Source organism: Magnolia sinica, chromosome 13, assembly GCF_029962835.1.
Source record: "Magnolia sinica isolate HGM2019 chromosome 13, MsV1, whole genome shotgun sequence".
Classification (NCBI taxonomy): domain Eukaryota; kingdom Viridiplantae; phylum Streptophyta; class Magnoliopsida; order Magnoliales; family Magnoliaceae; genus Magnolia; species Magnolia sinica.
In genome coordinates, this window is record NC_080585.1 from 26,883,984 (window position 1) to 26,900,872 (window position 16,889).

Sequence of the window (16,889 nt, forward strand, 5' to 3'; positions counted from 1 at the left end):
ATACCACTCTCTTAATTAGTATTCCCAAATTAACCCTCTTTATACCCTTACCTTTTGGCCCATTGCCATAAGAACCCCCTCTTATTAATATATCCCAAACAAACCCATCTTTTATGCTAGTAGATTTTTTATTTTTATTTAAAAAAAAAAAAAAAAATACACACACACACACACATAAAAAAAATAAAAATTAAAAAAAAAAAAAAAAAAAAAACCTAGCTTCGGACTGCCCTACGAACAAGCATACAAACTCATACAAACGCATATATTGTATTTTGTATATGACTAAAATGACCATTAGATGGACCTGGCATTACATTTATGACCAAAATGCCCATTACATTGTATGCAATCCAACCATTCCCACCAAGGTGATGGGTCAACACAAGTCAGCCTAATCCAAAACTTCTGTGGATCCCAAGAAGTTTCAATGATGGATATCCAATCCTCACTCGCTTGTTATGTGGGCAACATGAGTTTTGAATCTGCCTGATTTTTGGGCACACATCCTTACATGTGTAGTCGCAACCAATGCATGGACAGAGCAAATGTCATAGTGAAGACAAAATGAGGGAGTGGGTGTCTAACTGTATCCGGAAAACATAAAAGAGTGGAGGTTTATTTGGGAATGGCAATAGGTAGAGGTTTCTATGGCTATTGACCAACCGAATTTTTGAGATTGTACGAAGCCTATGAAGCAACAAAAGAACAAAAGAGCTAGACAAGAATAAAAAGTAGACAAGCACTCGGATCAACTGAGTAACAGGCAAGAACTGATTTGAAGTAAAATCCACAAGATGTTGCAAAAGCAGAATATCCGGAAACATTATGTCACAGCTCATATGACACTTCACAGTGGCATGATAGATATTCCAAAACGAGAGAGAAAAAAAGATTTTCTTTTTCCAAGTAAACCAGAGCAATAACGTAAGGTCATCTACGCGAATCCAGAGCCCGCTGTTTATTTCGCATTCAACAAATGAACAAGGTGGATGGGTACACATGGCAAAAACAGGCTTACCGCACTGGCTGTTGGTTGTAGTGGTTCTTCTCTTTCTTCTTAGCAGCAGCAAGCCTTGCAGACCTTGCAGCAGCTTCAGATGCAGCTGCTTTGGCAGCAGCATCAACCTCTTTGCTAGATTTCTTCTTCTTCATGGAAGCCACCTTCTTTAGCCGTTCCTTCATATCGATGGCGGATGTGTCTTCTTCTGCTGGCTCTGCTGAAGTTGCATCTTCAGGTATGTTGTTGTCAGATCCATTTGGTTGGTCCTGTTGATCTTTAACTTCCTTGGTGGATTTGTCCTTCTTCGCCTTCTTCTTCTTCGCACTTTTGCTCTCTGTCAGAGTTGGGACATTCTCCTTTTTTTCCATCTCTCCATTGGGTTCCTCCACTATCCTCCCTTCCGCAACACCTGCACATGCATGCAGACAAAACCAATTCTAAAACATGCAGCCAGACTTCCCACCAAGAAAGGGGGGAAAAGCCTAGAATGCGATGAGATAATAAGCAGATAAGGATCAGCTCTCTCATGCATACGGATTTGCATATGGATGGCAAAAAAGGAATAAGAAATGTGAAAATGGAAATTCCAGGAATGTGTGGATTAAGTAACTACTTCACTAATAAATCAAGAGTGAGGTTTTTAGGTAGTTTCAGAACAAAAGAAGATGCATCAAATCATTTGCAACAGCTAGACCCAGCCCCGGGTAAAAAGAGGGTTGATGAGAGCGCTCAGCCAGCTGTAAAACTTTTGCCAAGTAGACAGAGACCTGTTTTGAATCTTCTAGTGGCAACACAGGATAACCAATATTGCATGTTATCTTACGCTATGTAGCTTAGCTTACATTTAATGTCTCGTAGCTCATGAAAATAGCCAAGTCACGTGTTGCCTACAGTACATGCTAATTTAGCATACATACGCTACATGTTAATTTTGCATACACTACGAGCTATATAGCTAGAGTACACATTAAGTAGCTTACACTACAAGTTATTTTTCCGTAAGACATTAAAATCCATTAATGTTTTCAATGATTTGTTACATTTTTCATTTTCAATAAAAATTAGTTAATATTTTCAATGATTTCATTAAAATAACATTAGTAACAGTACTAGATCAGTTGGGTTGCCCTTTCTTTACCTTTATACTTAATCTTTGCATATTTTTCTTATTATTTTATGGGGTGTTTGGTTGCACCAAATATCATTAAATTTCATTATTAATTAGACTAATATGGTGCAGAATATCGCAAAATCTCATGATATTTGGCGCAACCAAGTACTACCTTAACTAAAAATCTAGTAGTAATGTGTCGCTTATGCTACACACTGTAGCTTAAGCCTCACACTTCAAGGGGGTGAACACTACGCTACACATGCTATTTGCAATTTAAAACAAGTAGAACTGAACGCAAAATAGCTAGACAAGACTGATGATGATTAATTTCAGAACCACCCAATCTGATAATCAAGACAATTTACATTTTGAAACATAATGCTAGACTACCACATCAAAACATTCGAAAAGTTCATGAATATTTTCATGACTTCATAAGAGAAATGGTAAGCTACAGTGACTATGTGATATCATTCGCCTTGGCCCCCATGTTTAAACTGCAGAATAACAGAAAGCAGAGAAACGATAGGAAATACCTAGAATGATCTACCTGCATATTCTAAAGACCAAGAAAAAAAGATTACCAGCTTGGCCATTTGTCTCTTTCTTGGGGATCCCCAACTCAGCCAAGATTGCTTCAAGATCTGCAAGCTCCTTTTTCTTCAATTCCTTCTTTGAAAGCTGCCTTTCTGTATCTTTGGGTACCAGAGAAGCTGATGGAGGCTTCTTTACCACCAGCTCAGTAGTTACAGGAACCTCAGGCTCCGGTTCATGATCTTCATCAACATCATCATCTTCTTCATCAAGACCATCCTCTTCGCTTTCACTTTCCTGCACATCACAGAGACAAACAGCACTTAAATTTGATTTCGAGACCATCCTCTCTGTCTTGGACTCATTATTTTGAGAACATTTTATGGAATTGTAGAAGGACATGAGAAGATGACAATGTTTTCTTGCTTGTCCACCCAGGAATAACAGCACCTATATTAACAGTGTTTCTCACCTTGCACAACAGACAGCTGAAAATTTTTATTCAAGCACAGAAGAAGAAGAAGATATAAAGAGGAGAACATCCATACAAAAATTCAAGCTAGAGAATCATACCATTAATCCGTTCAAGTGATTCTCAGGCAGTGACAAATAGCATGCTCCAAGGATTTCATTGTAGTATAAGCACACAAGGAGAGAACCCATAATAAGAATAACAGGGAGAATATTCTTTCCAAGACGGCTTGCTCTCTAACCCAGACGGACACGCATATTTACTACCCTATGCATGACCAGCACTGCCTGTGAACCCAGCACATGCTACATGCCATAGCAAGATTTGCCATAACCAGAATAACGACAGGTGAACAAGTAGCTAAAGAGAAACAGAGCCAGCTGGCAGAATAAAAACAAGCAAAATATCAGCTCAACAAACCCATGCATTGCCCATACCATAACACCCACTACTTGAAGCCGATTCTACCCTTGCCACAGGCTTGGAAGAGCTCTGCCATTGTTCCCAGCATGTTATCCTAAATTTTATGTTAAGAACATATCCAAAACCTCCATTGCAAATGCACAATTTTATAAGCAAGCATCCACCATTTCAGCATTTTCATGATGAAATCATTCACTATGATCATACTCGTAATTTTTATATGCTCAACTGTAAGAGCTCTGTCTTTGCTACCAGCCAATCAAACACCACCATACCACTAAAGAGGACCTTGGTACTTCCATACTGTTGGAGCCAGGCCTCCACACTCCGTTCCTCACTGCTATCTCTGATAAGATTTTAACTTGATTTCATTGAGAACTTTCCCAAACCAGTCAAAATATCCAACTTCAATATCTTGGTTACTCCTTGAAATTCCCGAATTCTATAGAGGCTCCTTCAGGTGGATAAACTCATTAATTTCACAAAGTTGTAAAAAAAAAAAACAAGGCTCCCTTCAAAGCCATTATTTTGCATGGTAATGCATATTGTTGAAACATTAAAACTGGCATTCTCAGCACAGCTAGAATCACAGAAAAGTGACATCAGCTGGCTCACTGCAGGTGAACCTTAAAACTGACATTCTCAACGGTGACTCACTTATAAGGCCACCTTCTCAAGCATCATACTTAAAGCTTCAAAAGTGTGCAACAAAAAAGATTGAAGGGGTTTTCCTAACACAGCCCCCTAAATCCCAAAAGAAAATGTTTTGCTGATCCATTTTACCAAAATAGGCAATGCTACAAATATCCACCTCCTCCACTTACCTCAAAAGCCCATTTTCCTAGTAAATATTACAAAAATTTCCACCTTATGTAGCTATAAGCTTTCTCAATATTAAGTCTGCAAATTACCCCAATGAAAACCCTCAGGTATCTAACCAATACACTGGTGCATTTGGCATGTGGCCATAGAGAATGTCAGAGGAAAAAGAGAAAAGTCATGTTCAAGATGAAAGGAAGAGTAAAAGCCCCTTGTGACTTAGATATCACACTATTCGTCACCATATAGCAGGATTTGCCAGAATTGTGTCAAGATCACATTTAAGACTAATGGGAACCCCACATGAAAATGTTTGCTGCTCCATTTTACCAAAATAGGCAAGTGTACAAAACCATGATTCAAATATCCACCTCCTCCATTTACCTCAAAAGCCCATTTTCCCAGTAAATAATACAAAAGTTTCCACCTTACATAGTCATAAGCTTTCTCAATATTAAGTCTACAAATTACCCCCATGAAAACCCCCACATATCGAAACAATACACTACTGCACGAAAACGGCCAGTGGCCATAGAGAATGTATAGAAGTGGAAAAAAGAATAGTAGCGTTCAAGATGAAGAGAAGAGAAAAACCCCTTGTGATTTAGATATCACACTACAGATCGCTTTATTGTGACTGGATGACAAAACGTTTGCCAGAATTGTGTCAAGATGGCCTTTGAGACTAACGGGACATCGTCACAACGCCCACATCACCATCATCGGTTAGTACTCAGGGGAACAGATTCACTTCTACTCCCAAGGGGAACACCCCGTTTCAACAGAATGATCTGGGATATATTCTTAGTCACCTTCTGTCACTCTCCCTCCGCTTAGTAGCACCTCATCTCGCCCTTTGGAAAAAAAAAACAGTCTTATTAGATAGCGCAATTAGGAATGTGCAACAGATTTTTAGCCAGCGACTAATGTATGTGCACACTAGTGCACAATGGCTTTTCAGCTGCCGCCTGGTATGCAATGCCATAAAGCAACAGAGCCCTCTCCCACCACCTAGATGAACAAAATTTGTTGGTTGAGTTGTGAAGACTCTAGGGAACTAGGCGGTCAAAGAGGAGGCCATATATAGATAGACAAGCTCTCCAGTTCAATAACACGTTTTACTATGTATAGTAAGCTTTGAAACCAGCAAGTTTCAAAACATACAATTGGCCATTGTGCCAGCTTAGCCCTCAACACACTGGACAACCCTATCATATTAGTTCAAACCTAATCAAAAATCGTAAGATCATGGCCCAACAACTTGCGATCGCATGGGCACAAAAGGACAATTTCTGTGGGCCCCACAGTGATCCAGCATGTGCTGATGTGTGACGTCCCATCCACAGCAAGCCATGTGGGTCCCACACATCCATATGTGCAAACGGTCAATCACTTGCATGTTTCCGATATTTGGACTTTTTTTTTTTCTAAGACACAGGGTGTCCCCATCTCCTTTTTGAAGTGAGACTAATCCCTGTGGATACATGCAAACACCCACAACCACATGTTTTTGATATTTGGACATTAACCACAATAATGGATGATTTTAATGGTCACAATGGAAGTGGACACATTGGACACAAATCTCTACAGATTTTCAAATTTAAAATTTTAAAAAATCCCTTGACTCTATCTGGGTTGTTCAGAAAGTCCCAACTACGGGAGTAGAGAGAAAAACAAGTGAGAGAAAAAAGATGGAGAGGGAGTGCCAACCGGCACACCCTTGCAAAACGTCCACATAGACACCAACTTCTCTTAGGGCACATGTGTGGGCCTCCACACCCGGATATGCTCCGTACATTTGACTTTTCTCGCACAGAAACTTCCTTTTAGAGCTTCCTCCTTGCAGTTCCTCCATCAAGTGTCCTCCAAACCATCGCTGACAGTGTGAGATGAATCCTTTAGTTTACAAGTTTTTAGAGAGATTTATCATTTTACATATCATCATCATCCTAGCTAATCCAAGCCATCTACAATACCATACACATGATCATATAAAATAAAACCGAAAATTACACCAAATTACAGGGGAACAACAGGCCTATTCACACTGCTCAATAATAACCATTTAAACATGCAATTTTCATCATAACCATTCAAAATTACACCATCCATTAGATCTAAACCCATCAAACATCAAAGCATGAGATACAATTCATCTCACATGAATTTTACTTTGAACAACCCCTTCACATGCATCCAATTAATCATATGACTAATAAAGTTATCCGCCAGTAGCCATGCAATGTGGCCAAGCCTATAATCACACAAGCAATGGAGATCTAAACATTGGCAATCTAGATCGTGTGAAGTGAGTGGGCACACGGGTGGACCAATCTGTGCACATGTTGTTGGACATATGGCACCAACCCCCACCATGCATGGGTAGGCCCCACGCATCCACGTGTGCATGCTCAATCAAATTCATTAAGAAAATTGGTCCATCACATACATGCATATGCACAGTCATGATCAAGTGGGACGATGAATATTTTAATTCAAATTTTCAGATTTGGAAGTTTCCAAGATCCCAAATTTTCCAAATTTATTTGGATTCTAACTTGCATGGGATTTGGAATTTTTGGATTTAGGAAATTAAAAATGTTAGTAAAGAGATAGAAAGTAAAAGATGGAGAAAACAAAGGAGAAGCAGAGGGAGAAGGGTGGGGTCAGCTCACCCCACCATGCACACGCTCGTACGGTGACTATCATACCTCCACATGGAATAGAGTTGTCCATACAAGTGGGCCCACAAGGGACAGGTCCAATGATCCATCTGGTCCATCATGATCCTTGTGTCATTCTCTCCCCATATACAACTCTCTCCACACAATGTCTATCAGGTGTCCACATATCACGATCAATCTTGAAAAACATATTTCTACAACTTCACATTGTAATCCTAGCTAATCCAGGTCATCTAAGACGCTATAAAACAATCTACTAGAAAACATAAAATTCCACAACTTTTACAACATAATTTAGTTGCCTTTCAAAAAAAACAACTTCATAATGATTGGTAATGATCGCCTCCATAAAATTGTATAAAAAGAGGAATTTTAAATTAAGCATCAATTTTATTTTATTTTAAAAAAAAAAAACATTAATTTAATAACCGCACCATCACAAACCACATGATTCCACCAAAAAAGAAGGTTTAAGCACGCCCCATGTGTCCTTAAAAGATCATGCTTTCAATTTTAACTGTTGGCAATATAGTAAAACTAAAATTGTTGGATCTCCCAATCTGTGTGCCCATTCGCGCTGAAATTTAAGGTGATCATTCCTCAATATGGATTACACGATTTGGTTAGTTAGCAAAAAGAATGAACATACACATCAGAGCATCCAAAAACGGAAACAAGCCATCGTGGCATCGCCATTGAACAAAACTGCTCTATATCGAAAGTGGTCAATTAGGGAAGTTTATTGGTTAGCAATCTCAACTAATTTTAAACCCTTCAAATTCTAAAGCATTAATGCAGGGGCATTTTCACATTGGGCTCGAGTAGGGTCGCCTGTTGGATACAGGGGCACACTTGAGGTAGGTGACCCATGCGATTTGGGGCCCATGGGGGAGGTCTCGTGTTCGGGACTCCTTACCAGGAGTGATTAATGCGTATTTCACACCGGGCTTGAGTGGGGTAGCTCGTGGGATACAGGGACACACTCGGGGTGGGCGGCCCATGTGATTTGGGGCCCACAAAGGGGGTTCGGTCGAAGTCCTAACCCATGAGATGTAGTGCCTGGGCTATGAGATAAAGGGATTACTTCGCCATACTCTAACAGTTCGAGCTTTTAGAGCAAGTGGTTGATCGTCCTGCATCAAATTGGTATCAGAGCGGGAGGTCTAGTGTTCGAGACTCCTTACCGGGGGTGATTAATGCAGGGGCATTTTCACATTGGGCTTGAGTGGGTCGCCTGTTGGATGCAGGGGCACACTTGGGGTGGGTGACCCATGCGATTTGGGGCCCACGAGGGAGGTCTCGTGTTCGAGACTCCTTACCAGGGGTGATTAATGCGCATTTCACACCGGGCTCGAGTGGGGTAGCCCGTGGGATGCGGGGACACACTCGAGGTGGGCAGCCCATGTGATTTGGGGCCCACGAAGGGCGTTCGGCCAAGGTCCTAACCCATAAGATGTGGGGCTTGGGCTATACGATAAATGAATTAATTTGTCATACTCTAACAGTTCGAGCTTTTAGAACAAGTGGTTGATTGTCCTGCATTAAGCATCCTTCCATAGCTTTGTGTGTATGGCCTCCTCCATCTTGTCAATCAGAACTACGCCATCTGCAAATAACATTGGCATCTCTACCTACAAATGACTCATCAACTCATCCATAACCAATGCAAAAAGGTATAGGCTCATTGCCAACTACTGGTGCTACTCTACTAATAACATCATTAATTCTATTTTATATGATCGTATCTAATATATTTGTTTTCAGCTACTCTAATCGGTGTTGTCATGTGTGATCGCATACATATGCAGTTGTATATGCGCACACTCATATGCAAATAGCATATGTAATTGTAGTACATATGCGATCGCATGTGCCACATGTGCGACAATATGCAATGGCAACATACGCGATCGCATATTGGCCATTAATTTTTCAATTTTTTGTTAAAAAAAAAATAAATGCTTTTTGCCTATAAAAAGGCATCCAAAGCTCCTCCATTCACAATATTCTCACCCCAAACTCTCTTACTCTCTTACATTTCTTACTTCCAAGTGGTTTTAATTTCTCTCTTACATTTCCTACTACCAAGTGGTCTCTCTCTCTCTCTCTCTCTCTGAAGTTGGAAGATCAAGATTCAAGATTCAAGCACTTTCAAGGATGCTTCAAGTTCAACATTCAAGCACTCTCTCTTACATACATTCTTCTAATTCTAATATTCTTTTCAAGAAAGATTCGAGTTCAAGTGTTCAGCAAATACATGCCTCTCTCTCTCTCTCTCTCTCTCTCTCTCTCTCTCTCTCTCTCTCTCTACAATTTACATTACATACATAATACATTGTACAATTTTTCCCTCTCTTACATTTTTTCCCTCTTATATTTCCATTTTCTACAATCAATAATAAATAAATAGCTTCTTCATTTTGTTGTTACCTGTTAAGTGTTATTTGTTAACTATATTGTTGAATTTTGATGACTTGATGTTCAATTCATTGTTTAATTGATTTTATTTCACTCAAATGTATTTTAAATATGTAAAATTAGTTATGAACTTAGGAAAGTTACCCCCTAATTTCTTTTTTTTTTTTTTGCATATTTTTCTTATTTTTCCCCTATTTTATTTTATTTTTAATTTTCCAAAAAAAAACAAATACGCATTCACACATCCAATCGCACATGATCGCATATGCGATTTGACAACATTGACTCTAATCCACTTGCATAGATAGTAATACCAATTATCAAATATCCAAATATTCATAATATTTTCATTATTTCCAAGACAATTAAAAAGACTACCAGACAGACACTATGATTTTTCATCATATCTACCTTATTAAAGATGAAGATAATAGAGCAGACAACTGGTGAAAGATAGCATTAGCACATTTTGAAATGCAGCAGCAAGAAACAAAGAGCAGTACAAAAATCAGAAGGCCACATAAATTAAGGGGAACTGAATTCCTATAGACAATTTACTTCTAAAGGCCTCCTGTTTTGCAAGAGAATATGTATTTGGCATTTGTATCCTAGTGCATATTGCAAACAGTAAAATGCAAGATAGAGTGAAAGTCAAATACTTATTCAAACATCTGTTAAACACCACAAAAGCAAAGCCATTTTCATAACTGACCTGATAAAATTTATGGATTTGCCTAATATCAGTAACTTAGGTTTGAATTGACAACAGCCATGCAAGAGGGATCACACTTCAGACAATTTGTATACACAATGCCAATCAGCTGGGAAAATCTACTATCCTCCCCGGATTCTCACAGGAACCGCCATCAAATATTCAGTTTGTGAACATCGTAAGGACCTGTGATCCACTTCTCAGTCACCTTGTTGATAATCCTTCTCCCCGAAATTGTCATTCATCAATTCAGATTCAGCATATTCTCAGAAATTTTTAGATACACTAACTGTGAACTATATTATACATCATCGTTATCCAATCAGTCAGCACATCATAGCTGATAATTCACCTTCGAGATTTCACTTATCCATTTCTAACCAAATTCCCTAAATTATCACTTAAACAAGCACTCCCAGGTAATCATGTTCACCTCCAAAATCAGTAAGCATCCAAAGATAAAATGATGGTGCATCTCTGACATGAAAATGTGCTAATTTTGTCATGAACTGCACTTGTTGATTTAGCAAATCTAAGCGGAAATATCCACACACATACATGCATATAAAGGAAACATTATAAACCAATAAATAATTCAATCCCACAAAGATCCTCTGCATGTCAATTCCAATTTCCAACTGGACCTACCCTAACCCAACCAAAATTTGCTCAACCCAAACCCAACTAGAGTTCAAATCAGGTTGGCACTATCCAACCCAAGAACCTTTACAACTCAACACAAGCCAACTCGAACTATGGTCAGGTTATTTGAGTTCAATTTGGCCCAAACCCACCTTGCAGGCATAGAAAAACTATAGATATTTTAGAAAACCAAATAAGTGAACTTCTACACGTCATTTTCTCATCTGAGCACTCTTCAATATTCATTCTTCAATACACTCCACCAAGAAACCAACATTGAACAAGTACAAGCTCAAATCAAACTCCTGTCACTGGCATTAGTTAGTATTAGTACAAGCAATTTACCGACTTCTAGAAGTACAAGCAAATAATTACATGAAATAATTTAAAATTAATATATGTAGGACCCCATGAAGCACCTATATATCATTACAGGTCACTAAAAGAGAAAAAAATAAATAACCATCACAACAACAAAATGTCAAGAATCAATTTAAAACAAGAAAACAAATATAAAGAATTTTTTCACCACTCAGGTCACATTAGAACAAAGAAATGTTGCTTTTTTTTTAAGGGAATAACATGTTGTATTCAAGAAAATTAAACAGAATTGTTGATAATGAATATTTAGTAGCATTAAAGTCATAGTAATAATACAAAAAAAGCACTCCTTTTTATCATATACCAAGCAACAAATCCAGTCATGCACTGGCGAAGATATTCTCAGTACAATTTGAGCATCATCATGCATAACTCTGAAGCCCACAATCCACGCCAACAGAACTACCAACTTCAAAAATCAATAAATAAATAAATAAAACACCCAAATAGTCAAGGCGGCAACATTGCCTGCCACAAAAATCATGTCCATCAAAACAAATTTGCGCCCATAAAAGATACTTAAAATCCAAGCATGTCACACTACCATAAACATCCTCACATGGAAAAAGTGGATTGTAAATATGGGATTTTATGGTTAATGACAGATCATAAGATGAATTGATCAAAATAAAAGAACCCACGAGCCCAAAATCATCCATGAGATCAAAACCACGCAAAATCCATACTGATACCTACTCTGGTCCATCACCCTTGAGGTCCATTACCCGAAGGCCCATCTATGGCAGGCCCCACGTGAGTGTACGAACAATACAACAGGATATTCATCAGGTTGCCACTGCAGTGGCCACATCCTATACAATCCAAGATGCACAATCAATTACCTTCAAATGAACAGTTAAAAACAAAAAGTTGCTAGTGGTCCACATTCAAAACGAAATCAGTTTTCCCATCAATGTAGAATCCGATTATACATCCATGTCAGCCCATCATCTAGGGGGCCCCTTCATCAGAACACATGGCAACATGGACCCAATCCAATCATACATCCACTCATTCACAAATCACCAATTGTATCAACAGCACCAATATTCATTTTCTTCCAACAATCAGAATTCCAAAACCAAAGAAAACCATCGAAATCACGCACCTCTACCAGCACCTCACTCTCCTTACTCTGCTGCTGCTGCGCCTCTACTGATGATCCCCAAACCGACTGAGGCGGTGCAGTGGTCGCGTAGTAATCGTCATCATCATCCACATCAGCCCATGATTTTACTGTCAGGGGCGCTGGGGCCCAGAACACCGGGGCAGGCTCGGTTTCCTTCTTCGACGATCCTTTGCTCTTCGATGAGCCGTCCGATTTCTTCTTCCTGCGGAGACTGTCGAGGGCGGCGAAAACGTTCGTGCTGTTTATCCCGATGGGCCCATCGTCCCTCCTATTTCCTCCTCCGACCATTTCTACCGAAGAAGACGAGCCACAGCTGCCTAGGGTTTCAAGATTCGGGGAAAATATCGAGGATTTCGGAGGCGGAAATGATGATCGTAAGCTACGGTTAGAAAGATAAGGGTTTCTGAAATCTAGGGTTTGAGAGATCGGAGAAAGATTGAAGGATGGAAGCTAGAGTTTGTAGAGCGATTAGGGTTTCAGAAAATTAGGGTTTGTAAGAAAGATATAGAGAGAAAGATAACGCATAAGGATGAAGACGATTGCGGGCTTTTATAGGAGAAGCTGTAAATAGAAGATGTAAGGCGATTCGCGCGACGATAGATTGGAGACTGGAATCCTCTCCAATACGTTGAAGGAAGCGCCTGCAACATCGGGATATGTGGGACCCACATGGATGATTGGAAATCCATTCCGTCCATATGTTGACTCACCTCATTATTACCGTACATAACAAATATGAGTCCCATCCAAAATCTCATGTAGCCCGTATCATGGGAATTATTTAAAATCATTGCTAAATCCAATAAATTCTCTGTGTGGCCCTCCATTTTTGGATCTGGTTGATTTTGTTGTATCATTATTCTGATTGATCTCACCTGATGAACGGTTTGGATGGAACATAACTACTGCTGTGACTACTGGGAAGCTTCTATTATGGGCCCATCTCAACATGCCGTGTGGCCCACCTGAGCCTCGGATCGGCTTTTTTTTTTATTTTTTAACCCGCGTCCTAACATGAGGTGTAGCAATTGATGGAAGGAGTGAATTTCGCATGCACGTCGACGGTGGACCAAGGGAGCTCTCAGGTCTTGCAAGCTTTTCCTACTAGGCTAGGTTGATGTGGAGGATTGGATCCCTTTGAGGCGATTCGTGGATAGTCCCTCATCAGGTGGGCCACAACGATGAAGATGATCTGGCCCCAAAATCATCTCGGACCACTCATCGCTGTAGTATCATGTATTCTTTCGAACGGGATACTTCGCTCGTTCGTGTGGCTTCCTTGAGGATTGGACCGGTCTAATCGTCGGCAAGAGATAATCTCCAGGTTAGATTGCAACTGATGAGCGGCCGGGATATTGCATAGCTGTGCCACTTCGGCACGTGCGCCATGGATAGCGTTTCTAGTCTCTACTCGCACGAATAGCTTTAGTATTTCCTGGTAGCTATCTCTCCCTCCTCTCGCTGTCTGTTCTGAGGAGGATTATCCAAGCGTACACGTGGAAGATGACTAGCTTAGTGAGCTGATTAATACTCTGGCAGGATGTTACGGTTCACACGCAGGCACTCATGCTTGTATACGTGGCATAGACATAACTAAAACTAAACCACCCGTATCAAGTGAAACACCTTGGACAGGCAACAAGCTCAAAATGAGAATAATCGACCAATCCCATCCTCTGATAAAATGTCCGTTGGATATAGACCGTTGGATCTTTATCAATCAACCATTCATGGATGTTCGACAATGAGATGGTCAGTACAGCCATTCAGTATAAACGATTGGTTTAAGCACATTTGGGATTTGGATGGTTAAAAACTACGTACAAGCATTCGCATGCATATGATTTACGAGTGCATGCGTATGAAGTAACATCTCCACCAGAGTACAAAATTTTCTCGCTGATTAGACTGTAGCGGAATCCTTTGCAACACGTGTTTGACGCAGTGCCTGAAACATCCAAGCTCCGTGGGCCCCACAATGTTTTATATGTAAAATCCACTCCTTCCATCAGATTCTATCCTCATTTCTAGCCCCAGGTAGAAAAAATCAGCCATATAATGTACTTAGGTGTGCCACCGCATAGGGAAAACTGGGAATGTGATGCGAACCATAGATTTGTATGTGGGGCCACGATTGTGTGTATGTTTCACCAAACCCATTAATCAGGTATTAATGGATGGCTGGGATGAATTGAATATACAAAAATTCCTGATCAAAAACACATGCGGGCCACATCTAGTGAACTTGGATGTTTTAGGAGAAATTTTATATTGTTCCCATTTGTGTGGCCCATAGGACTTCTCTATCTGGTACATATTTTGTATGTAGGGTTCAAAAAATATTTATCACATGATGGACGGAATGGATTTACATATAAAGGATGGTGGGCCCCACGGAACTTCGGTGTTTTACTAGCTGCGAAAAGCAGGTGTCGTAGACCAATTCCTGTCCGTTAGGTGGTAGATGGAACGGTAAGCTACAGGTCGAGGCTGGGAATGTTCTAAGCCATTCCTTCGTCAAGATACGTCAATTAATCTTATATTGATATTACGGTTATTCTGGTGGGCCCCACTTTGATAGGCAACGTATGAAAGGGTATATTGGCCTGCAAAAAGGACGGTTAGATCAACATCCATGGTGAACAAGCAACTGAACAAAATGGCTGAGAGTTGTCCTCTCAATTCAATTTCCAGGCAAAGGCTCACTGATGCAGTGTCCCACCAGATCAATGCTCTTAATCCCAGGGCATCTTAAAAGCAGTTTTAAGCAAAAATAGAGTAAATTTTATTTTTTTTATAAAGTGGTTGTATGCACAACTTGTCCCTCCTGTGATTGGTCACATATCATTTAATGGTATAGTAGGCTGCATGGTATCATTTTCCTACTTTCCTGTGAACTCTCTAGCCATGAAACTATTAGCTCGAATTCAATCAAACACTTTAGGTAGATGTGTGAACGAGGGTTGTATTCGTTTTCGTGTGAGATTAGATAAGTGGAGGTGTGCCAGAGTCGAGTGCTTCTGAGATGCGCCGATTAAGACTAGATTTAGAGATTCAGCTGCCATTTCAACCGTAACAATCAAGCAATTTATAAAAAGATAGAGGTTAGTCTCTTTTTATAGATTCTTTTTATCTTATATTTATAATTTTTCTTTCACCAATGAGTTCAACTGATATATGTTTCTCAAATAAATTAAAATGAACAAATAAAATAGAAAAAGGTTAAAACAATGATGATTTTATTAAGTAATGAATGATACTTATTATAATTAACCAAGTGATAAACAACTGCAGAATAAAATAAAATGAAAGATAAAACATGATACGTCTGGAAGAATAGATGATTTAAACAAATGATTATCATGATATGATTGAAAGATTTGATTTTCCAAGTGAGAATTCAGTTGATTGGGATTTAACAACGTAAGGTTGTTGACATTTAATATAATCCCACAATATTGTAGCGATAACGCTGAACAATAATGAACTATTATAAAATTGGGCTAAACTATACCACAATAAATGTAAATGTAAATATATATTATGTTTGATGTGGACCCGAAATCCTTTGTGAATTGTTGCTTTTATAGGTTTTGGGAGGCGGTAAAATTCCAGTTGGGCTTCCTTGATAGTTTAGGATGCTTCGTAATTACGTCATGTAGTCTCCCATAGGGAGTCTTTGTAAGTATAGAATAGTTGGTCTAGATCTCTATTTTTACATAGATGTTTTTTTATTGGAGACCTTCAAGACATTGTTGCATCAAAATCTCACACGATCAGAGTCATCTCCACCCATCCACCTATCATGCCATTGAATATGTGTGGATCTAATAGGTTGGACCCATTAGATCCTGATTAGGCCACAATCCATTAATTCTTATTTGTGTGTGGCTATTGGTTTGATCTTTGATCTTTAGAATCTTTGGAGTCGTTGTAAGAGCTTTGAACGTTTCTAGGAAGATTTCGTATTTTGAAAGGATTACAAGAGACGGCCTCATCAAGTCTCCTCAAATTTGTGATAAGATCCTTGCTTTGATGGGCCTTTTATAGTTGTGTCACATACATTACCTTAATTACGCCTTAGGGTTACGTGTTATTCATTGCTTCACTCCTTGAAAGGCATACATATGGTTTTGTGCCATTATATCAATGACGGAAGATTTTTTTTATTTTTTTTAAAAGTAGCAAAGGATATCTTCAAGAGCGAGTACAATTCTACTAGTACTAAACTTGTAGTGACGACATGTGATGACCTCTTACTGATCCACGTCGATGTTCCAAAAATGGATATAAACAAAAACCATAATATTCATACAATCCCAAACTAAATACGGATGTCCTTATTTAGTTTGGGATTGTGATTTCAAGATTGGTGATACACGTTGTTATGGTGAAAAATAGGTTGGTTAGAGGCATGAGGTCAGCTCAGACATATGTGCATGTCTTGTGGTCAACCGGTGCCAGTCATGACCAAGGGCCTCCTCAATGGCCCAAATATGATAGTCGTGTTTCGACTATGCGTCGCCGAGCTCCTCCATGACCTCGTTTGTGCCCT

At 39.4% G+C, this 16,889-nt stretch overlaps 1 protein-coding gene across 1 annotated transcript; it reads right to left on the reverse strand.

Moving 5' to 3' along the window:
- Positions 1 to 756: 756 nt before the first annotated feature.
- On the reverse strand, positions 757 to 12,860 carry LOC131223345 (uncharacterized). The gene is made up of 3 exons (XM_058218726.1): positions 12,314 to 12,860; positions 2,702 to 2,948; positions 757 to 1,412 (listed from the first exon to the last, which is right to left on the reverse strand). The coding sequence occupies exons 1-3, from the start codon at positions 12,620 to 12,622 to the stop codon at positions 1,018 to 1,020; spliced, it is 951 nt and encodes a 316-aa protein (XP_058074709.1). The 5' UTR covers positions 12,623 to 12,860; the 3' UTR covers positions 757 to 1,017.
- Positions 12,861 to 16,889: the final 4,029 nt, after the last annotated feature.

What these genes read in the sequence shown, in the direction of transcription:
- LOC131223345 (XM_058218726.1), bottom strand. Translation starts at nt 12,622, where the DNA reads ATGGTCGGAGGAGGAAATAGGAGGGACGATGGGCCCATCGGGATAAAC. An exon ending in AGAGTGAGGTGCTGGTAGAG is followed by an intron (nt 2,949 to 12,313) that starts GTGCGTGATTTC and finishes TGTGATGTGCAG; the next exon opens with GAAAGTGAAAGCGAAGAGGA. An exon ending in AGAGACAAATGGCCAAGCTG is followed by an intron (nt 1,413 to 2,701) that starts GTAATCTTTTTT and finishes ATGCATGTGCAG; the next exon opens with GTGTTGCGGAAGGGAGGATA.